This window comes from Oppia nitens, unplaced genomic scaffold, assembly GCF_028296485.1.
Source record: "Oppia nitens isolate AA-2021 unplaced genomic scaffold, nextdenovo-longstitch-racon4-pilon3 scaffold7_pilon_pilon_pilon, whole genome shotgun sequence".
NCBI classification, from domain to species: Eukaryota; Metazoa; Arthropoda; class Arachnida; order Sarcoptiformes; family Oppiidae; genus Oppia; species Oppia nitens.
The window spans coordinates 3,887,632-3,913,639 of NW_026533251.1; the positions used below are offsets into that span (position 1 = coordinate 3,887,632).

Sequence of the window (26,008 nt, forward strand, 5' to 3'; positions counted from 1 at the left end):
AGATTATTATTTATAAGTTTTTAACATAAGCAAATCATCAAACACACACCCATTAAATAATAAACCTTATTTGATGGGAACTCATACTATGATATTTAATTGTTTTTCGATGTCTGCGCTGTTGTTGAATATTACTTTAACTAAATGACTTGAGTAACAATAAGTGATTAAAGACAGCTAATATTTAAGATGACATCGGAAACACGTCAAAAACATACTGAAGATAATCAAATTCAGTCGGAAATACGTGTCAAACATACTGAAGATAATCAAATTCAGTCGGAAGGACGTGTCAAACATACTGAAGATAATCAAATTCAGTCGGAAGGACGTGTCAAACATACTGAAGATAATCAAATTCAGTCGGAAGGACGTGTCAAACATACTGAAGATAATCAAATTCAGTCGGAAGGACGTGTCAAACATACTGAAGATAATCAAATTCAGTCGGAAGGACGTGTCAAACATACTGAAGATAATCAAATTCAGTCGGAAGGACGTGTCAAACATACTGAAGATAATCAAATTCAGTCGGAAGGACGTGTCAATCATACTGAAGATAATCAAATTCAGTCGGAAGGACGTGTCAAACATACTGAAGATAATCAAATTCAATCGGAAGGACGTGTCAAACATACTGAAGATAATCAAATTCAATCGGAAGGACGTGTCAAACATACTGAAGATAATCAAATTCAGTCGGAAGGACGTGTCAAACATACTGAAGATAATCAAACATACGTGTCAAACATACTGAAGATAATCAAATTCAGTCGGAAGGACGTGTCAAACATACTGAAGATAATCAAATTCAATCGGAAGGACGTGAAGATAATCAAATTCAATCGGAAACATACTGAAGATAATCAAATTCAATCGGAAGGACGTGTCAAACATACTGAAGATAATCAAATTCATACTGATACTGAAGATAATCAAATTCAGTCGGAAGGACGTGTCAAACATACTGAAGATAATCAAATTCAGTCGGAAATACGTGTCAAACGTACTGAAGATAATCAAATTCAGTCGGAAGAACGTGTCAAACATACTGAAGATAATCAAATTCAGTCGGAAGGACGTGTCAAACATACTGAAGATAATCAAATTCAGTCGGAAGGACGTGTCAAACATACTGAAGATAATCAAATTCAGTCGGAAGGACGTGTCAAACATACTGAAGATAATCAAATTCAGTCGGAAGGACGTGTCAAACATACTGAAGATAATCAAATTCAGTCGGAAGGACGTGTCAAACATACTGAAGATAATCAAATTCAGTCGGAAGGACGTGTCAAACATACTGAAGATAATCAAATTCAGTCGGAAGGACGTGTCAAACATACTGAAGATAATCAAATTCAGTCGGAAGGACGTGTCAAACATACTGAAGATAATCAAATTCAGTCGGAAGGACGTGTCAAAGTCGGAAGGACGTGTCAAACATACTGAAGATAATCAAATTCAGTCGGAAGGACGTGTCAAACATACTGAAGATAATCAAATTCAGTCGGAAGGACGTGTCAAACATACTGAAGATAATCAAATTCAGTCGGAAGGACGTGTCAAACATACTGAAGATAATCAAATTCAGTCGGAAGGACGTGTCAAACATACTGAAGATAATCAAATTCAGTCGGAAGGACGTGTCAATCATACTGAAGATAATCAAATTCAGTCGGAAGGACGTGTCAAACATACTGAAGATAATCAAATTCAGTCGGAAGGACGTGTCAAACATACTGAAGATAATCAAATTCAGTCGGAAGGACGTGTCAAACATACTGAAGATAATCAAATTCAGTCGGAAGGACGTGTCAAACATACTGAAGATAATCAAATTCAGTCGGAAGGACGTGTCAAACATACTGAAGATAATCAAATTCAGTCGGAAGGACGTGTCAAACATACTGAAGATAATCAAATTCAGTCGGAAGATAATCAAATTCAATCGGAAGGACGTGTCAATCATACTGAAGATAATCAAATAATCAAATTCAGTCGGAAGGACGTGTCAAACATACTGAAGATAATCAAATTCAGTCGGAAGGACGTGTCAAACATACTGAAGATAATCAAATTCAGTCGGAAGGACGTGTCAAACATACTGAAGATAATCAAATTCAGTCGGAAGGACGTGTCAAACATACTGAAGATAATCAAATTCAGTCGGAAGGACGTGTCAAACATACTGAAGATAATCAAATTCAGTCGGAAGGACGTGTCAAACATACTGAAGATAATCAAATTCAGTCGGAAGGACGTGTCAAACGTACTGAAGATAATCAAATTCAGTCGGAAAGACGTGTCAGACATACTGAAGATAATCAAATTCAGTCGGAAGGACGTGTCAAACATACTGAAGATCATAAGATTCAGTCGGAAGGACATGAAGTTCATAAGATTCAGTCTGTATTACGTGTCATACATAAAGAAGATCATCAGAAGCAGGCGGTTGACCATATGAAACAAACACACGATTGCCAAATAGTTGCAGTTGATATTATAAACCAAACAAAGAATCAACAGATACATCTCAAAACTCAATTGTTCAATTTGAAAAGTACAATTAATGTAAATAAAAAACGAAAACACGGTTACAGCTTTTTGAATATACCCCAATTGGACGGCTCCCACGGTGATGACAGTGACGACTCAGTCATCGCATTGAACAAACAATATGAGATCTCGGCTAAAAGAAAGAGAGAAGTTCATCCAATAATAGAAGGAGATAAAGTTTTAAGGAAAAGACAAAATCTACTTAATATTTTGGATAGGCAACTACAATCTAAAATAACCATAAACAACAAAAATAAAACTACATATGCCAACATCCCTATAACCACAAATATTGACAAACCAAGTGGTCAATACCTAAAGAAATCATGTGATAAAATAACCCGATTTTCTAATATTCAAAGGAAAATACTGAAGGAATTCTACGAATCCAACGCTTACCCATCATCGATAGATTTAGAATATTTGACAAAACTACTGAATTGCAATAAAAAGGCAATCGGCAACTGGTTTCGATATACCAGATATAGATCTCGTAAAAGGGTCACAGAATCAAATCATTCTATTTATAAACAAATTAACACCATCCAAAGTTGTGATCAAATTGTTAGCTCTCAACCGATTGATCAAGACAAAGATGACGAGGCACGAGCAGAAGAACAGTGCATCGAAGTGAACAACCAGCGTCATGCGCTAGTTTCAATAGTCCAAAACCCGGAAAACCAAGAGTTTCTTCTAATATTAAGACGAGAAAGTGGCGAATATTATGCCGTTCAAGCAGAGAAAGTTTCTGATGGTGTCCAGCTGCTTAACGAACAAAGTTCTCTAGCGACCGACCATTCGCAGTTATCTAATACGACACAAACTACAATGGTTCTCGAAACCCCCAACACAAATTCAATTGCCGCCGATAATATGAGTAAAGTGGTAAATACTACACCAACAGTCGGTAACGTGTTTCCCAATACTGCATATATTTCAGAAGACAGAAGCGAAGAAGCTGTACAAGGAAAAACATTCAAAATTGCTAGGGTTGAAGACCTATCAACAACTCAGTTAGAGCAATTAAGATGTGATATACATATACCCTGTTTAAAAACAAAAACTGTATTTGTTGATAAGTTAAGAAGATTATGGAACCACATTACCTTCAAAGACGGAGTATATTCAAAAGTAGAGTCAGAAGTACCGTCTTCTAGCAGACCGTCAGCACCGGACACCATTACTCAGTTTTCAAAATGTTATATCGATAGACCCGGAAAACCATTCTTAAGGAAAATTGACGATAGATATCTCCGACTAGTATGGGAGACGCCTGGATCAGTAGATGACTGTCAGTTCATAATTCAGATGAAACCTGAGAACCAAGGATTCTGGTCCCGGGCTAATCTTCAGTTTCTGAAAGACTCGTTTTTCAATTTTCCAATAATTGACAGACATATGAAAATTGAATTTCGCGTAAAAGCAGTTAACGAAGGAAATATGAGCCAACCTAGTGAGTCAACTGGACTCCTCAGCTGTTGTGTTTCAACCAATGATGGTTGGATAGATGTTGATTGAGGGGGAATCTGTAGACGTGTCGGGTGCAGACAATGCTGGCCGCCCGCAGATTTCTTTTTATCTATACTCTTTTATAATGATTATTATTGACTAATTAATTTATTCTAAATTTACGTTTGTATTTATCTGTAAACATACACACAGACATTATACACATAGACAGAACACATACGTTATTTAACAGTTATTTTGTTAGACACAAAATATTTGTAAATAGCGATAAGCAGAGGGTTTAAGGAAACCCTAGATTATTCAGTACTGACTACCTTGTATGCGAAATTTCGTGGTGTCGTCATACAAGTTACGCAACACTAAGGGACGCCTGAAGTGTCATAAGTCGTGTTTGACCTAATTGGATATTAGGTTGATGCTATTCTTCGATCGGGAGAGGTGGCCTGGTCGACGATTTGAAATCGATATCGTAAACCGAAGAATAAGTGTACGACGTCGGATTCATGGATCACATGTGTTATTGTGTTTATATAGCTTATATAATGCATAAAATTGTTCTTTATTTTATTTATTGTTTAAATAATTGTTTATGTCGATCGGGGGCGATCGACCTGATTGGATGGCGTTTGTAACGGTATTTGTTGCGTAATAACTGTTGTTATTAATTGTAGACATATATAGTAAGGTATGCGATCTTATCCCATATATGTATTCGGACCGACAGCTGAATCGATGCGCACGATTCAGTTGACGGTCGGGTATATATATGGGTGGAGGAACAGTGAACAGTAGGTTGGTTGTGAAGTTATTCTGCATTAAGTAACAATTACCGGTTACAGTTGTTATCCCACATATCTATTATTTTATAATTGTTGTAATGTGATGTGAATTATCTATTGGTGTCAAAATAAAAGACAAAGTCGCGAGCAAATTCAGTCTAATTTATTACTTCGCCGAGCGATCAGCGGATGCTGATTGGTTGGACGACTGCCCACCGCGAAACGAGACATACGATTGGCCGCTAGACGAGGGGAGCGGGCCATACAAGAAGCCGACGATGTTTGGCCAGAGGAAGGCCGATCCAAGGACACAGTCGACTCTTTTAATATTTATTAATAGATTAGAATTTATTATTTTACCATTTAATTAATATTAACATAACTATATAAACTTTATAAATTAGTTATGTTATAACACATAGTGCAAATAATAACTTTTTTTAATAAAAATAAAATAAAAATTAATAATAAAAAATACCATTTATTAAATATAATTCTATAATTTAGACATTTTTAAAATTCATATTTTGTTCAAAAATTTCTGCATAATTAGTTAAAAAAAATAGTGATGTTATCACTGATAACTTTCATAATAAAATTTTGTGTGTAACTGTTTTTAATATTTACAAAAAGTAACACCTAGGTGCTAGAAATTGTGGTTTATCACAAGTCAAATATCGACCATAGGTTAGCATTTGTTGTCCATCACTACTATTACTATATTTGATACAAATGTGTCCAACTTTTGTATTACGGAGCAGACAATTGTCGATAAATAACTTCATTGATATAATTACAGTTGATTTGCAATAAACTACTAAATATAGATCAGTCAACTGTGATAACTGTGCCAACGATTGCATGGCATCGACTGATGTAATGTCAACAGAGTTCACTCGTAGTGATTGTAGTCGCGGCAGATGTCGGCTAATATCACCGAAAAACTGGTCACCAATTGAGTAGCACTTTCTAAAGTCAAGTGTCAAATGTGTCAATCGGTTCATACGGTTTAACGAAGAGCTTATCCATTGAATGATATAATGATTATTGAGATCATTATTGGCATTATTAATCATATCATAATAATCTTCATTACTAAACAAATGCATCCCTGAGCTTTGCATAATCGATAGTTGTCGTAAATGTTGTCCAATATGTTTATTGATTGCCAAAATAAGTGTATGAAATGACAAGTCATTGAAATTTATATTATATAATCCTAATGTCCGCAACAATCGACACTTGCAGCCAATCACTGGTAAAGTTTGATAAATAAACTCAAACTCTGCTATTATTATACAATCTATTGTCAAATGTCTTAATTGCGGCATTTGTGACAATCCAGTGCTTAGATGACTGTAATCATTGTACAAAACTTTTCCGACAATAAGTTTTAATGATTTCATTTGTTGGCCATAGATATCGGCAAACCTATAAAATGGTAACATATCATCAAATGTAAATTTTAAGGACATTTCAGTCATTTTTTTAGACAATTTTGGTAATACATGATTATTATGTCCATCACTACCACCACCTCTGACTAAAGCATACCAATAGTTTTTATTGGCATCTAATATGTCAAATGACATCAAGTTTGGCAAACAAACAATTACTTTACAAAACAGTGACCTATAGTATCCATTGACATAATCGTGTCGATAAAGTTTTGAAAGTCTTAAATACTGTAAATGTTTTTGACAATATTTGATCAATAAATCCAATAGACTTTCAATTGATTTAACATCACTGATGACAACTGATATCAGTTTTGGACATTTTGTTACAATTGTTTCAAATAATTTTAGGATTTGATTTGAATTACTTCCGTTATATTTTGTTTGGTTATTATTTTTATAAGACATTCCCAAACTATCCAAAAGTTTGTCATCAAATACTAGATGTGTTTGTGAAGCAAATGACATCAATTGCAACCACTGTTTGGACACCAATTGTAGTCTTAGTTTATCATCAAATGGTAAATAAGTTAACAGCCATTCAGTCAAATCATCGCCGAAGCGTTCAAACGAGTCCTTCTTCGATGTCATTGTTTTTATTGAATCTATTATTGATTTTCTATTTAAAAAAAACTATTTAATAATTTTGTATTAATACAGTAGATATAAATATTTACTTATATATTGAAAAGCACACAACAAAACAATGATTGTTTAAAACGGATATCACATTTGATAAACTATTTTTCTAATTAACTAAAAACAGGTTTCTTGTTGTTGTTGTTGACCACAATAGTAGTCCTAAATTAGATCAACTAATACAGATAAAAGTATACTGTATTAATATTGTATATAAAGTTCCTATATAAACAATAAAATCATTTAAAATCATTTAATATATTTAGCAACTAATCTGTATCTAATAAAAAAAGATTAATAAACTTCAAAATAATATTCAAAAAATGTAATAATAGCTTTAGTCAAATGTTTTAATCTACTTTATTTTGAATGTGATATATAAGTGCAATGGTTTCTTGTTGTTGACCACAATATTAGTCCAAAATTAGATCAACTAATACATGTAAAAGTATACTTTATTAAAATAGTATAAAAACAATAAATTAATTTAAGATTTATCTATTAATATCATTTATCGTTATATATTTAGCAACTAATCTGTGTTTAATAAAAACAGATTAATTCAAAAGTGTTTATTCAAAAAAAAAAAAATGTGATAACAGTTAACAGTCAACTGTTTTAGTCAACTTTATTCTGAATATGTGATATATAAGTCAAATAAAAGTTATTATTTAAACAATACTAATAATAAATCATATTTTGTGTTAAAACAATCAAATAATAATACATTTGTTGTTAACAACAACAAGAAATTTGTTTATGTGATATCCGTTTTAATCAATCATTGTTTTGTTGTGTGATTTTATATATATATAATAACAAAAATCTAAACTTTTTTTTAATACATAATTATCAAAATTATTAAATAGTTTTTTTCTAAAGACAATGAATAATCAATTGAATAAAACAATGACATCGAAGAAGGACTCGTTTGAACGTTTCGGCGATGATTTAACTCAATGGCTGTTAACTTATTTACCAATTGATGACAAACTAAGACTACAAGCGGTGTCCAAACAGTGGCTGCAATTGATGTCATTTGTTTCGCAAACACATCTGGTATTTGATGACAAACTATTGGATAGTTTGGGTTTGTCTTATTTGGACAACAAAGTTAAACATAACGGTTTTAATGCTAAACAAATTGCAAAAGTATTTGAAACAATTGTAACAAAATGTCCAAAACTAATATCAATTGATTTCAATAATGTTAATTCAATGACAAATCTGATGGACTTATTGATCAAATACTGTGCAAAACAATTACATTATCTAACACTTGATGTTCATTACAACGATTACCGTAATATACAATGTCATGAAAATTGTGAATTTCTTGCCGAACTTGAATCCGACGACATCAGTGATTACATCCCGCACTACAATCGTTATCTGTTTTATAAAATTATGGATAGTTTGCCAAACTTGAAGTCATTGATGTTTATGAATAGCAGTACTGCCTTATGGTATGATTTTATCATTGGTTACAACAATCAACTGATCAATGTCTTACCAAAATCGTTGTCATCGTTGACTATATGCTGTAACAATCATTATTTGCCGAAATTTCTGATTTTAGCCAACACTTTTGGCCAACCAATCAAGTCATTGACGATATTTATATCTGAAATCATATCAACGGAACAGCTAATCATCGGTGGTTTGTCACAAATGCCACGATTGAGACAATTGACACTAGATTTGAGATTTCTATCAAATTATGATTTTATGTTACAATCATTGCCACTGATTGGCCGCACGTGTCTCCGGCTTCGTGCGCTACACGTGATTGATTTGGATTGCAATACTCATCACTTGTTTCGTACAATGATCCAAACTATCAATGAACACGTGTCGCACGTGCGGCGATTATCAATTAGTCAAAGATCATTGGATAAATATCTTCTTAATTATATTGTTAGCAATTATACTAATAATATCATTCAATTGATGAGCTCTGATCTAAATCGTATGAAACGATTGACACATTTAACGCTTAATTTAAAATTGTTTAACTCAATTGGTGACCATTTTTTCCGCAATATTGACCGACATCTACCGCGACTACAATACTTGAGCGTAGACTCAATTGATATTACATCAGTCAATGCCATACAATCGTTGGCACAGTTATCACAATTGACTGATCTATATTTAGTACTTGACTTCAAATCAACTATTATTATGTCAATGAAGTTATTTATAGACAATTGTCTGCTTCGTAATACAAAAGTTGGACACTTTTGTATCAAATATGGTAATACTAGTAATGGACGACAAATGATAACCTATGGTCGATATACTACTGTTTAATTGGCTATCTATTAGAAAAATTTAAGATTAACTTATGCCTAATGTATGATTTTTTTTAAATAATATTTAATTTTATATTATTTTTAATTAATTTTTTGAAACTACATTGATAATATTTTTTGTTGATTATAAAACAAGATTATTAATATGAACTATTTTTTTAGTATATTTTATAATAAATATATATTTAATTTTATAATTTTAATTATATATCATATATATATATACTTTTTGTTTATCACAAATGTTTTTCTTAAATATTAATTTTTTATTAAAAACAAATAAATTTATTACAATTAAAATAATTATTACTATATTATATAATATTATTATCTTATTATAAATCAAAAATATAAGTGTATAACATAAGTTATTTTCATAATATTATAATAAAAAAAATTACAACAAAAAAATATTGTTAATAAATATTTATATATATTAAATATTATAAAAAAAGTTATAAATTTGTTATATCTTTAAGCTATCTTATAAAATGTAATAAATTTTTGTAAATATATTACAACATTTCATAAATATTAATATTATTTTTAGTTATATATACAAATAAAAACATATATAAAAAATATTAGTAAAATAATATTATTATTTGTATTAGATATTATAATATTATATTAACTTTAAAAATACTAATTTATTATTAATATCTATAATGTTTACATTAATTTTTGTTGACATTAATTACTTAGTTTATTATTTTAATAATTATTTCATTTAATAAAAAATTTTTGTTTTAAATTAAAAATATATTATTAACCTTATTAAAAAAAATAATATTATTATAGTTAAATAATTAGGATATATGATTATTTTATTTATTACATTTTATGAATGAAAATAAATTAAAATTAATAATATTAAATTGTATATTTGTATTTATTTTCAAAGCCTTGAAAATATAAAAATAACAAAAAATAAATAATACAATATTGTTATAAATTAAAAAAAAATCAAACATCAAACAAACTAATAGGCATTTATTGTTTAGAGGAAACAATTCATTAATATTATTATATAATAAATAAATGACAGGAAAACACTTGACTTTTCAATTGATTGTTTTATTTTTATTTTATTTATTTATAATCATTTTATTTCTAAACAAAAAATAAAAATTATTGAATGATTTTTACCACACATTGTGTCGGTTCCGGACAATCATTGCTTAAATGAATCGCTAAACCAGTAAACATGTGGTGAATATATGTATATATATTTATGTATAATATATATATATGTTTCTATGTGTGTGTATGTTGTATGTGCTGTATGTGTGTGTCTGTATGTATGTGTGTGTTTATGTGTGTGTTTATGTGTGTGTTTATGTGTGTGTGTGTGTATGTGTGTATGTATGTATGTATGTATGTATGTATGTATGTAAGTATGTATGTATGTATGTATGTGTGTGTGTGTGTGTGTGTGTGTGTGTGTGTGTGTGTGTGTGTGTGTGTGTGTGTGTGTGTGTGTGTGTGTGTGTGTATGTATGTGTGTGTGTSTGTRTSTGTGTGTAATAAACAAAATACAGTAATAGTAAGAGAAAAAAACAATTTAAAAATAATAATTTCCATTAAATGAATATATTTTTATCAGAATTTATTTTTAACATTTATAACATTAAGATTGTAATAAAAAGTTTCTGAAATAACCAACAAAAAAATAGATAGTATTTTGTGGATAACAATAACAATAATATTAAACTTTTTTTTTAATAAAAAATTGAGATTTAAAAAAGTTTGTTTTATTTTTCTATTTGATAAAACCATAATATTTATACAGTACAACAAAAATAATATTATAAAAACTAAATTTAATACTTCAATCACATAAATTTTATTACAGGATTAAATTTATACCTAATATTATTTAATTAATTAAAACTAAAATCCAAATTACAAACTATGTTAATATTTAATGACTAGTTTTCTATTCTTATTTAATTTTATATATAATTATAAATAATTTTTTACTATAAATGATATACTTGTATAATGTAAATGTATTTTTAAAAAATTTAAAAAGTTTATTTTTAATATATTTTATATAATAACATTTTTATTTTAAGTTTTGATATTTCTAATAAAAATAATTTAAATATAATCAATAAATCAATTTATATTTAAATTTAAATATACAATATATTTGACTCAATAAATGATTTTATAAGCTAGTAATAGTATTAATAATAATAGTATCAATAGTTAAATAAATACAGTTAATATAACAAAGTTTGTTTTTTAGCTTATAAAAAATAAATAAAATCAATTTATAATTTTAAAAAATACATTATATTATTTCTTTTCTATGATATTAACAATATAAACAACTGTAAATAAGATTTAATAAAAAAAGATTTGAAATTTTATTTAATATATACACTATAACAATATATAAAATATATACTGAATCATATACTGTATATTTAGTTATATAATGTAATGTTTTTATTTTGAAGACAATGTTTAAGGCCATACAAACAAAATCTAAATGTCTTATTATTTTTCTGTATATTTGTTTTTTTAAAAAAATAATGCATTTTATCGTATAATATAAAAATACTTATGTATACAATGGACTTAAATTGATAACATATTTTTATTTTGACTATCATATGATAAATTTAAAAATGTAATTATACAGCATATAAAATATTTTGATTTTAAAACTATTGTTATATTTTGTTATAGATTATTAATTTGTATTTATGTACAAAAGAAAATTGAAATTACTTACTGTAAAAAAATTTAGAAATTTATTTATAGTATTGATATTATTTTATCAATAGTTAATATTTACTAGTATTAAACTTTATATAATTAGTTATGTTATCTATTTAATGTTAAAACAATTTTAATTAGTTATAAATAATTTATAAAAAATAATTAATACAATATTATGTTAAAAATCTGTATAAAATTGTTTAAATTATCATTGTTATGCTATTTTATTTATACTAAAATCTATATTTTATACATATTTTTATTTTTTGGTATATGTTATTTTTGTAGATATAATAAAAATTGTATTTTGATGGCACGGTATTCAATCATTTAATATATCAAATGTATTCAATAGTGATATATAATATGAATATCGATGTAAATCTAGCTTAAAATAAAACATTATTTACAGTATATATATATATATATTATGTGTATATACTGTATGTATTCATAAACTATTCATTTTGTTTGGTGTAAATGATTTCAAATTTGATGAAAATTGACATTTTCTGGTTTTCATAACACACACACACACACACACACAAATTTATACAAATTTATATATTGTATATATATATATTTATATATATAAAGATATTGTAAAGTATATTTAAATTTCATTTTTTTGTTGATAAATATATCGATATACTCTTTATTTAAGATAATACGAAAATATTATAATATAAAAACTATTTTCTTTAAATAATAAATAAACAACAAAAACAAAATGTGAAACTTATTATTATTATTATTGAACTTTATAGATAAATTTTAAAAAAATAAAAATATTTTTAAAGCATTTTTTGTTGTTGAATTTATTATTTAATTTAAACTGTAAATTTAAAACGTATTTTAGGTTTAAATTTATTTATTTAATAAAAAATTAAATAATATAATTTAGTTTTCTATTTAGTTTCCTATATCACTACATATTAAACTATAAAAATAATTAACTAATATTTAGTTTTTATAATAATAATACTAAATGATAAAATTAAATCATTAAAATAAACATTTAAATAAATTATTTTTATTATTATGTAAACAGTTTTTAAAAATAAATAAATTTAAGGATATATATATATATATATTTCTTTTTAAATTGTTTTTAAAAATATAAAAATAAAATATAAAACCTTTTAAATAGTTTATAAACTTTTTATTTTAAAAGTTATATAATGTATAAATATTATAATTTAAATTTTTTAAATTTTATTTTATTATATTTTTAGTACAATTTATGTTTACCATTTAAACACACAATAAAAAAATTATTCAAAATATTATAGAAAATAATTAACATTATTTAATTGATAATAGAAAGTCTGGATAATAGTAATAATAATAATAATAACAAAAAGTGTATATAAACTGTATATATATATATATAATTTATTACAATATTTTTTATTCATTACTCAACATTTTATTTTAAATTTAAAATATTTAATAAAAAATAAATAAAAATCATAATAAACTATTATATATATATATATTACATTAATTTATTTTATTTGTTTAATATAAATATATATACAGTATTTTATAGAAATATGCGTTAAAATAAATAACATTTTTTTCTTATTATAAAAATTTCATTTGCAAATTTTTAGTGAAAATAAATTAAATCAATATTTATTTAAGTTTTCACATACAAAGTGTACTGTTATACAAAAAATAATAAAAGATTTATATAAACTATTTATAATACAGTTTTTATTATTATTATTTTATTTTATAAACTCTATTAAACTTTTTTTGTTGTTTGTAATGTACTTATGTTTTCAATCATAAGATTAAGTTTGTTTGTTATCATAATAATTATGATAAATTCAATAAAAAACAAAAATAAATTTCAAATACATTTGATAATTTATTCAGAAAAATTTATGTAATTAAAATTTAGATTTTATAAACTTTATATACTTTATGATATAAATAAATTTTTGATTTTTGAAAATAATAATTATATGGTTATGACATTTAAAATATTGCAAAATAAAGATAATAGTATTATTATTATTATTATTCAAATTAGATTTGAAAAATTATCATATAAATTAGTACATTTATATATAAACTTATTAAATATAAATATTTAAAAATAAAAATAAAATCGTTACTATTGATATTTAAACTAATAGCATACAAATAAATAATGTTAAATATTTTATACGACCATAATAATAATAATAATAATAATAATAATAATAATAATAATAATAATAATAATAATAATAATAATAATAATAATAATAATAATAATAATAATAATAATAATAATAATAATATCACAAAATTTATAAAATATTTTTAATGGTTAGAAAAATATAATAATTACAATTTAGTATTAATAAGTTTCTATGCATATTATAATTAAACTGTATATTACTATTTTACTGTAAATATTAATTAGTGATTACGGTTTTTTGAAAATCATTAACTCTGCTAAACGTATTATTATTTATTATTATATAATTATTTATAGTAACCATTATATACAGCAAAGTATAGTATTAATTCAGATAAATTCATTAATATAGTATTATTTGTTATATACAATATATACGTTGTGTGTATATATATCTAATATAAAACATTACAAATAATTTCACTTAACTTATAGACAGATTGTATACAGTGTTTGTGCAGTTTATATTCATTTTATCCATTAAGGGATACATTCATTACATATACAGTATATGTATGACAGTGTATAGATATCTGGGTTGTCTAGTGTTGGCAAAAAAGAGAGAAATTTATAAAATAATAGGGAAATTTCTAGAAAGTTTTCAAAAATAAAAATTTCTATCTATGGGATCTCCATGATTAATTTTGCTCTCTCTCTCTCTCTCTCTCTCTCTCTCTCTCTCGATATTTGTTAACTTGCTTTTACATTGTTTTTACAAGTAATAATTAAATATAAGTATTAGTATTTAATTATTAATTAAAGTAAAAAATTTATTTATTTAATTATATTAAATATGATATATATACTGTATATTAGAATAATGAATAAAATTTTACAAAACTGATTATTATTAAATAATTATAATTATTATATATATATATAGGTATTTAATATCCCTTTTTTGTATAATATATGTATAGTATTATGAATAGTCTCATTAATATAGTATTACAATATTTATAGATATGGGGGATCCCATAGTATAATAATACATTTAAATTTATATAGAAATTTATTCCTGAAAAAGTTTCTAGAAACTTTCTCCAGGAAAATTTATTAGAAACTTTCTATTTGCCCATCTCTAGGGTTATCTGAAATTTTTTTTTATCAATTAGATATACATCATAGCAATTATGATCATAGCTTAGCATTTAATGATAGTGTTGTTTATTGTTGTTAAACATTACTAAAGCTTTTCTTTTCGTCTAAAAATCATTAGTACTATCAATGCATGTTATGTCACAATCATTAATGGCTTAACACACACACACACACACACACCACGAGATATTAAAGTTTTATTTTTGCTTTATTTTCATCAGTTGTGTGTCTATGGAGTGTATGTATGGTTTAATCCGGTAATAGACTGTTGACAATGCAATCCTGATTTTTATCCTAAACGTGATTCTTGTTAACTAAAATTACTGTTTAAAAACAATGAGAAAATATAATTTAATAATTAGATTAGCATTTGTTGTTATTATTGTTGATAAATATTGAATATTATAAACAACTGTGACTTAATATCTTTATTAAATATTTGTTGAAAATTATTAATTAAAAAAAATATTTATAATCTATAAGATTATTTTTTATACAATTTTTAAATTATTAATCATTTTTTTAGAAACAATATATTAAATAGATAAAATATTTTTGATTTGATAACAAAATATATAATTTAATATATTTTAATATATACTATATATTTATTAGATTATAAATTATTATTATTACTTTTATTATTATTATGACAGATATGGGTTTTTTAGTTATTGGTTTTAGTTGTTGGTTATATGGGTAGATAATTATTATAATAAATAACATAATCCAAGTTTAATAGTAGTAGTAGTAGTAGTAGTAATAGTAATAATAATAATAATACGATAATACTAGTGCCCGACATATAAAATAAAAACTTTTATTTTTTTTGTATACAACAGTTGACAACACTTTATTTCGTTTTAATCAATAAATGTTTGTTAGCCAACAAAACGTGTCATGAATTTTATCAAAAGATATATATATATATATATTAAGTATATATACTGTATATTGTATAATAAATATTATAGATATTTTATATGTGTAAACCACTAACTAATCCTATAAATAATTAGTTGTGTACTTTAAAAACCAATTTTCTGTATCGGTATTATTATATTTTTTTGTTGTTTATTGTTATGATATTTATGTGTTTAAATCTTGTGTGCGAAAACAAAATTGCAATATATTTATAGATACAGATTATTTTTCAACAAAATAAGTAAATAAATAAAATTATTTCATAAAATAATATTGATAATAATATCTAGAAATATATGTACAATATATATATTGTATATATAAATGTATAAATATATAAATGTTGGCATCTATAGAAAATAAGCTGTCTTTAGTATTATTATTTTTGATATGTCAAACATGTCAATCAAATAACTAGAAAGTTAATTAAATAAATTTTAAAAAATAATATCATGTATTATATGTCAATTGATTTTTTAATGATATTATTTATATACATTGATTTGCAAAATATTTATCATTTATTTTTATAATGACATAATATTTTGACTAATATATATTTAATTAAATAAATATATAAAAATATAATAATAAATACATAGATAATTTCTATATTATGTTTAATAAATATATAATATTTTTCAGCAAATAGTAGTTATTAATTGTGAATTTATATGAAATGTAAAATAAATTAATATACAGAATTCGTGTATTAAATATAATATTCATAAATAAATAAACTTAAAAAAATTGTAAATTAATGTGTTAAAATAAAATATAATGAATTATGACATATTGAGGTGTTTATAAATTTATACAAAATAAATATTATCACATTTTTTTGGTGTAATTAATAAAATGTTTGTATATATTTTAAAAAAATATTTATAACTATTGAAAACAAATAAATTTTTTAAAAACTATTAATTGATTATATATGATTTTAATATACATTTAAGAAAGTTGCTTATTTTATTTTAAAACAAAATATAATAAAAATAAAATATTGTACATTGACATAATTATAATTTAAAATTTTATGCATATATTTGATAAATAAGATTTTTGTTGATGTATATATATATACTGTATTTATATTACTAAATTAGATATTTAGCCAAAAAATTGTATTTTTAGTTATGTTATTATATGACTATCTAATATAAAATGTATATATCATATTATAAAAAATAATATATATAAATATATATTTACTGTATATTGTATAAGAAATATAGTAATTACAGTATATACTAATTATATAGTAATCTCTCTTTTTTTCTGCCATACTATCAAATGAATTAGCAGTAAATCTAACAAATTTTCATAAAAATTATTATATCTTTAAAATTGTTTTTAATGCTCAAACACTCTTCAAACATACAGATCACAGTTTTTGTTGTTGTAAAGCTAACTGCGTTTTCATATACAGTATATACAGTATTTATTGCATTTAATATATATTGCTAACAGAGCATAAAATATCTACAGTATATCAACTCATAAATACAGTATATATATAATATATATAATATATTTAGATATAGATAATACAGTATATCTATATCTAAATGTATTTATGAGTATAAAGTATTTTTCTTCATAATTTATTAGACTGTTTGTATGTTTTGTTGTCTTCAAATAGTTGGCAATAGATTAATATCAACAGCAGTTTTATGATTAGACCCGTCTATAAGTACATTAAAAGATTAGACTAAATAAAAACTAATAATTAAATTAATCTCATTTAGTCAACAGTTTTGATACATTTTTGTACAATAATAAAAATAAAAATAATAAAATATTAATTGATTAATACAGTAATTTAGATGTTTTATGAACTATCGATATTTTGATAATTTTGTTAAATAATAATAATTTTTATAATAAAAATAATATACAGAATATTCTGTATATAAATCAGAATACTTATTAGTATTCTGTACAGTGTGTCAATTAAAATAATTATAAGTTAATAATAATAATAATAATATATAATTTTGAATATACATTTGAAATTATCATATATTGATATAAATTACAATTATGGACGAAAAAAGGCCAAGTATTGGACGTAAAGGATCTGAATCGGAAATGAGGTATAGTTTTAATAAATATATTTATTAATTATATATATAAATCAATATAGTGTTTATATTATTAAAATTTATTCAAGCAAATACTGTATAAATATTAATAGTTATAAATATTTAATTTTATTATTCAAATAGTTTAATTAATATTTATTTTATTTAATTTTTTTTATGATAATTACTATTTTTTTACCAGTGATATGGATATATTTGGTTTTGGCAATCCATTGATCGATGTGGTGACCAGGGTCAATGATGATTTTTTGGCTAAGTTTGTTATTTGATTTTTTTTATTATAATTTAATTTTTATTTAAATAATTTGTTTGACTATATCTATTAAAAAATGTTTATTTTTATGTTAGTATTTTTGCATATTAAACTTTTTTTTTGTATACAGCTATTAAATTATTTATATTATTAACACAATACAAACTTTAATATCTAAATAAAATAATATTAATAGTAATAATAGTAATCATAAAAATAATATACATTTAGACACTTTCTATAGTAAAATAGTTGAGTAAACTAATTGAAAATTAATTAAATTTAAAAATACAATTCTAGAAAATTTCATCCAAAAAATATTTACTTTATATACAGTGTATACTGATATTGAATATAATAACTCAAATTCATTCACACTTTTTTAAAAAATATGTAAATTATTTTAATTAATAACATAATTGTTTTGTCGCCTTTTTAATTAATTATCGTTTGTCATAGTATTGTTCAAATAATAATTTTAAACTAAATAACTAATTGGTTTGTTATGGTTTGTTGTGTCATATTATAGCTATAGTTATAATATACAGTAAACATTTCGATTTATGCAGTATAGGAAAGCACTGTTTATACTATGCTTATATGAAATCCACTAAAAGTTCATTAAAATAAACAAATTTATTAAATATTAAAAATATTATTTTCAAATTAACTAATATTATAATAATCTTTAATTTATCAATTATATAAATATTCTATCAATTATAAAGATTATTTTAAGAAATAACATAAACATTAAAAATAATAATAACTATAATCACTAATTAATTAATAAGGTTGTGCATCGTAATCAGGAAATAAAAATCTAATTAAATATAAATAACTAAATATAAATAATAACTAAATATAAATAATAACTAAATATAAATAATAACTAAATATAAATAATAACTAAATATAAATAATAACTAAATTTTAATAATAACTAAATTTTAAGAATAACTAAATTTTAATAATAACTAAATATGTCTGAATTCTATCAACTAATTTTTTAACCAAATTATTCAATTTATTCAAATTAAAAAATAAAAATAATGTATAATTAGAAATAATTAAAATAGTAATATTTTTTGTTATAATTAATAAATAATGGAATAATTTTATACTTTATTAATTTTTAGATTGCTACAAGTATTTAAAAATATTTGTTTATTAATATTTCATAAAAATATAATCATTACATACATTAACAAATACAAAGACAAAATGATTTATTTTATTAAGTAATTTTTCATATTAATTGTTTAAACTTCAAAAATTTAAAAATAATGTTATTATAAACTAATATCTTATAAATAATTTAACAAAATTTAACTAAAATTACAATATTTAAATTAAAAATAACGAATTATTAAAATTAATGTCTATAAATTTAATTATATTATAAGCATTAATGTGATAAAAGTAGTTAAAAAATACTACGTTTTTATTTAATTTTATTAATTAAATTATTTTTATAATCTAGTTTTTAATGATTTCATAACTATTATTTTATGCATTTTTATAATTACACAGTAACTAAAATACATTACCTATAAATAAAAATTAAAATGTTTTAAATAATTAGATCACATTTTTCAGTCAAATTTAATTTTAATATTTTAGTTAGAAAAGAATTATTTAAAATAATACTTAAAACAGATTTCAAAACAAATAACAAAATAAATATTAAGTGTTAATAATTTGCAGGATGATTATTAATTATTAATAATAAAGCTACATTAAATTTCCTGATAACGTTACACTAACCGTCAATTTTTTGTTAATTTTTAATTGCATTAAATTATCAGAAAATTAAATATTTAAGACACTTTAATATTTATTTATTATATGGTGTAATAATAATTTAATTTTTGAAACAAATTAAGTTAATTAATTAATTAATATATTACTGTATTAGTTGTTAGGTTTTATTGTACCCACTCCTATACTGCATAAATAGAAATGTTTACTGTAGTAATAATAATAATAAAAACATTTATTTGTTTGTTTTTTGTTGTTTGTTTGAAACAGTAAGTGTTGTTTGTTCAGCACATTAAATATTATGTCAAAATAAAAATAAAATAAAACAAAACAAAAAAAATGATTTGTAAAAGCTTTTGTGTTAAAAATAAAATTAATAAAACATTAAACTATATATTAATTTATAATTTTTTTGTCAGTATTTTTGTTGAATATTTTTTAAAAATTTTATAATTAAAGTTATATATTTATTTTTAAAATATAGTTATTAAAATATTATTTATTAATTATATGATAGATGTACTTTATTTTAGTAAAACATATGCACCAATAATACAGTAGTTAAACACTAAATTAAATTTTAATTTTGCATAACTAAATGTTGCAGAAATAAAAAAAAACTAGTATTAATAGTTAATATAGAAAATTGATTAAATATATTCAATATTAAATATATCATTTTCAGTACTATTTATAACTACTGGTATTAGAAATTTAATAGACAGTTTTTTAATTGGCATAATTTTTTTGCGAAAACAAACCTATCAAATATGACATTTGAGATTTATATGTCACTTATCACTAAATAACACAAACATTGATGTATTTTTAGTAAAAATATGAGGGTCACATACAATTAATATTAATTATTATTATAATAATAATAAATGCTATAGAAATGTATCTTAATATTATTAAATATTTAAAAACGTGTGTGTATGTGTGTGTGTGTGTATGTGTGTGTGTGTGTATGTGTGTGTGTGTGTGTATGTATGTGTGTGTGTCTGTGTGTGTGTATGTGTGTGTGTATGTGTGTGACTATGCGTTTTTGTATATGTCTTTGTGTAACTTTTATACATAAATATAGATTTATATGTATATATGAAATGTGCTAATGCAGTGATACTGTCAACAAAATTATATATATATATATATAGTCTGTATATCATAAAAATATACATTTATGAAATATTTGGCACAAAAATAAAAATTTTTGTAAAGACATTTGAGTGTCCATGAGATTCAAGAGATTTTTTTGACAAAAAAATCTTTATATATATATAAATATATAGAAAAATATATACATATTTCATTTGATATAAAATTTAGATTTTTAAAATAAAATAATACTATAATTAAATTTTTAATCTCTATATGTTATTAACTCATTAAGTGTCATAAGACATCATCATAATTATTAGTATTATTATTATTATAATCAAAAGATTTAAATTTAAATAAGTATTTTATACAAATAGATATACAGTTATATAACTACTAATAAGATACAGTATTTTTATCATTAAATCTCAACATTAGTTTTATTTAAATTAGTTGCTATATTACACAATAAAAAAAAGTTTAAACATTTTTGTAGTAAATTAACCGTTTATTAAAAAAACTAAATTATTCTTTAAAAAATCAATATTTATATATATAGTATAGTATATAATCTGCAAATGATTTAATTAATGATCATTATTATCATATAAATATATTTTGTTGTAAAATACACTGAAATTAATTTTTTACACTCAACTACTTATTGTAAATATATGCATATCAAATAATACTAATATTTAATGTATATAAACTAATTGCTTAATTAAGAGAGAGAGAGAGTATTAAAATTTTTGTATTAGTTTAACATTAAATGAGTCAAAAAGTAAATAAAGATTATTTATAAAATAGTTTTTTATTTATTGTTTAAATAATAAATACATTTATTATAATTTGTAAAACATTTGTTAAAAAATTATACGATTATTGATAAAATAAATTTTATAAATATATTATATATCTATATATATTTCAGATATAATTTGGGCAAAAATGCTACCGTATTGGCCGAACCCAACCACGAGGCCATATTCGACGAGTTTGTCGACCAGTCGGCCGAGGATCTAGACATTGACTACATGCCTGGCGGTACCATTCAGAATGCGCTCCGGTATACCCAATGGATTGTCGGCAAAAATAATCCAGTGGCCAACTATATCGGTGCAGTCGGTGATGATTATTACGGAAAGTTGTTGCAGAAAAAAGTCAAACAAGAGGACGGTCTGGGCGTTAGGTATAAGTGTGTACCCGATATGGCTACCGGTACCAGTGTTATACTGTGCTCGGCTGATGGCAAAACCAAATCGGTGGTCACCAATTTGGGTTAGTTTTACATAAAAAATTATATAATATTAGAAATAATATATAGTTTTAATATAAACTTTTAATATATTAATATACTGTAGTTTTAATAGAGATATATATATATATATATATACAGTATATATATATAATTTATATTAGTAGTGATGTTTTAAATAATCTAATAATATTTTATATTTTTGTTACTTTTGTATAGTTTAGTGGTATAGTATTTTATTATTGATATATTTTTATTATAGTATTTACATTATTGTAAATTTTAGTTAAACTTATATTAAGTTAAATTACTAAATTAAATTGATCAGTAAAAAATGCTATTATAATTTATTTATTTTTTTTTTGATTTTTTGATTTTTTATAATGACTATATAGTTTGAGTTAGTACTTAATTATATTTTTAAAAATAAAATTACATATTAACAAAAATACTACTAATAAAAATTTTCAGTAAATAGTTGACTATATCGTGTGTTAAAATAACATTTTATTTTAAAATTGTAAATTTTAATAATACATTATGATTACAAACTTTTTAAAAAAAAAAATAAATGTCTATTACAATTAATAATTTTAGTTGCAGTTTAAAAAATATATATTATTGTTATTACAGTAGTTTATTAAATTATCTAATTTTTTTACGTATATAAATTTATTTTTTATTTTATTATAATAGGAGCAAGCAGAAAATTTGACAACCATTATCTGATGAGTAACTTTTGGTTTTGCGAAAGAGCCCGACTAGTGTTGACAAGTGGACACATGTTAGCCGGTAATTAAATTTAAAAATATAATTAATAAAACAAAATTATAAAAATAATTAATTATTTATTTAAATATTTCTCTATAATAACAACTACTACTACTAACTAGTATGTAGTAATGCCGTAATGTTTACGGCCAAACACTGTCAGGAATGGGGCAAAGATTTTGTCTTCAATATAGGTATTTATAATTAATTAATTAATTAACAAATATATATATATATATTTAATTATATGATTTACATTAAATAAGGGGCCAGTTATGTAACCAACCGATTCAAGCGTGAACTAAACACACTTATGCCTTATATTGACTTTTTGTTTTGCAACTCGGATGAAGCACAGGCCTACGCGGCCATCAATGGATATAATGTAAACAATTTTAGTTAATATCTAATAAAAATTTTTTTAAAAATTGCTAATTGTTGTTTAATTACGCCTAACTGTCCTCTATCTACAACTACTCCTCTCACCCCTCCATCAACCCATCCCACAGTCACAGGATATTCGGGAAATTGCCAAAATGTTGGCCTCGGAGCCGAAAATGTCCTATAAAAATGCCAACATACCAAACCATTATAAATCGCAGCGTACGGTAATTGTTACTCAACGGGACAATCAGCCGGTACTGGTGGCCAGTTCGCTGTCCGATGAAGTCGACGAATATCCAGTACCCGAGCTGTCCAATGACGAATTTAAGGATACAGTCGGTTCGGGCGATGCCCTGATCGGCGGTTTTCTGGCCATGTATATCGATGGACGAACTGTTGACGAGTGTATCCGATGTGGTCTATACTGTGCCGCCGAATGTTGCAAACAGATAGGCTGTGTATTGCCACCGATGATGACCTTTAAACCCGAAGACGACAGTTATGTTAACAATAATAACGTTATTAAGACTAATGACAGCAAAACTAATCACAACTCTATTAATGAAGAAGAAGAAGAAGATAATGAAGACGAAGAAGAGGAAGAATATGAAGAGAAAGAAGTCTACGCTTAGGAAACAAATCAATTGATAATTATTTGAATAGTTTTATGAGTTTTAATAAAAATATTATAAATTTATTTTAAAATAAAATAATATTTATTATTACAGTATTATTATTATTATGATTATTAAAATTATTATCTAAATGATAAAAATTTATTTTGAAATTATTTTTTTTGTTTATTTAATTAAATTGTTTGTGTCTTACAATAATTTATATTAATGATATTATTATTTTGTTTTATTAATATAAATTATAATATAATAATCATTTTTTTAATGCAAAAAAAATATCAACATTATTATTGATGTCTTAATTTTTATGATTGAAATTAATTTTCACTTATCACTTATCAATTAATTTTGTGTTAAAATATATTTTAATTTACTATAAATATGGATTGTTATTATTATTGTCAATAAAAAAATGATGAAATTTCTAAAATTTTATTATATTAGCAATTGTTATTAATATATTAATTTTGATTGGATTTATTTATTTATTAATTTATAGCTGTTTATATAATATATGTTTATATATGTTTATATAATATATGTTTATATATGTTTATTATAATATTACTTAAAATACAATTTAATATACTGTATTATTATATTATTAAATTTATTAAATTAAATTTCAATGTTGATAATATTGTTTGGAGTTTTATTTATTAAATTATTTTATGTTGTGATGAAAAAACATAATGTATTTAACATATTATTAATTATGAAAATAGTTTTCAAATTAAAGTTTATTTAAAAACAGTTTTTTTAATTGTTTGAATTTAGAAAAACTAATTCAAATATTTTAATATCTATAAATAAATCTATAAAACTATATTAATTATTATATTTTTTAGATATGATTTAAAGCTGTTTTAATATATTGCATCTAAAATATAATTAAAAAACAACTACTTATTGCTAAATAAATTGTATATAATTTAATACATTTATCGGCAAACAAATAAAGATTAATTTATTGTAGTTTATTATAATATTACGTTATCATTGTTTAGCTAATTAAAAATTACAGACTAATTATCTTAATTATTTAAATTTATAATTTGTTTAAATTGACTATAATATGGTATCCAATAACATGTACATGAATTATTATTTAAATTATTATTACAAAATTTAATATATTAATATATATTAAATTATAATTTTAATGATATTAGTAATTATTATTATCATATATTTTGCTTTTATTTAGTAATCTAATAAAGCAATTATGTCAGTTATACTTAAAAGCAGACATTAAATGCAATTTTTTTAAATAAAAAGTATAAATTACTGTATATTTTTATAAAGACTATGATTTGAAATTAAAAATAACTGTAAAAAAATATTATACTTATTATAATTTTTTTTGCTAATATGCTTATAAACAGTGAGTTCTTTAAATTGTACCAGTATGATTATTAATAAATAATTAAATAATAAATTTAAGATTTTAACTTTATTTGTTTGTTAATTATACTTATATTATATAATAAAGTTTTTAAAAAAATATTTTTTTAGTGACAGTAACTGTAAGTATTAATACCTTTAAAATAAATAAATAATAACTAA

The 26,008-nt window shown here is 23.0% G+C and overlaps 1 protein-coding gene across 1 annotated transcript; it reads left to right on the top strand.

Moving 5' to 3' along the window:
- Positions 1-18,216: 18,216 nt before the first annotated feature.
- Positions 18,217-24,439, top strand: LOC128963715 (uncharacterized). Its single transcript, XM_054310228.1, has 7 exons — positions 18,217-18,270; positions 18,461-18,535; positions 22,329-22,675; positions 23,349-23,444; positions 23,546-23,617; positions 23,690-23,808; positions 23,933-24,439. The coding sequence occupies exons 1-7, from the start codon at positions 18,218-18,220 to the stop codon at positions 24,437-24,439; spliced, it is 1,269 nt and encodes a 422-aa protein (XP_054166203.1). The 5' UTR covers position 18,217.
- Positions 24,440-26,008: the final 1,569 nt, after the last annotated feature.

Coding starts and splice junctions, on each gene's coding strand:
- LOC128963715 (XM_054310228.1), top strand. CDS start 18,218: ATGGACGAAAAAAGGCCAAGTATTGGACGTAAAGGATCTGAATCGGAA. Junction 18,271..18,460: donor GGATCTGAATCGGAAATGAG/GTATAGTTTTAA, acceptor TTTTTTTACCAG/TGATATGGATATATTTGGTT. Junction 23,618..23,689: donor AGATTTTGTCTTCAATATAG/GTATTTATAATT, acceptor ACATTAAATAAG/GGGCCAGTTATGTAACCAAC.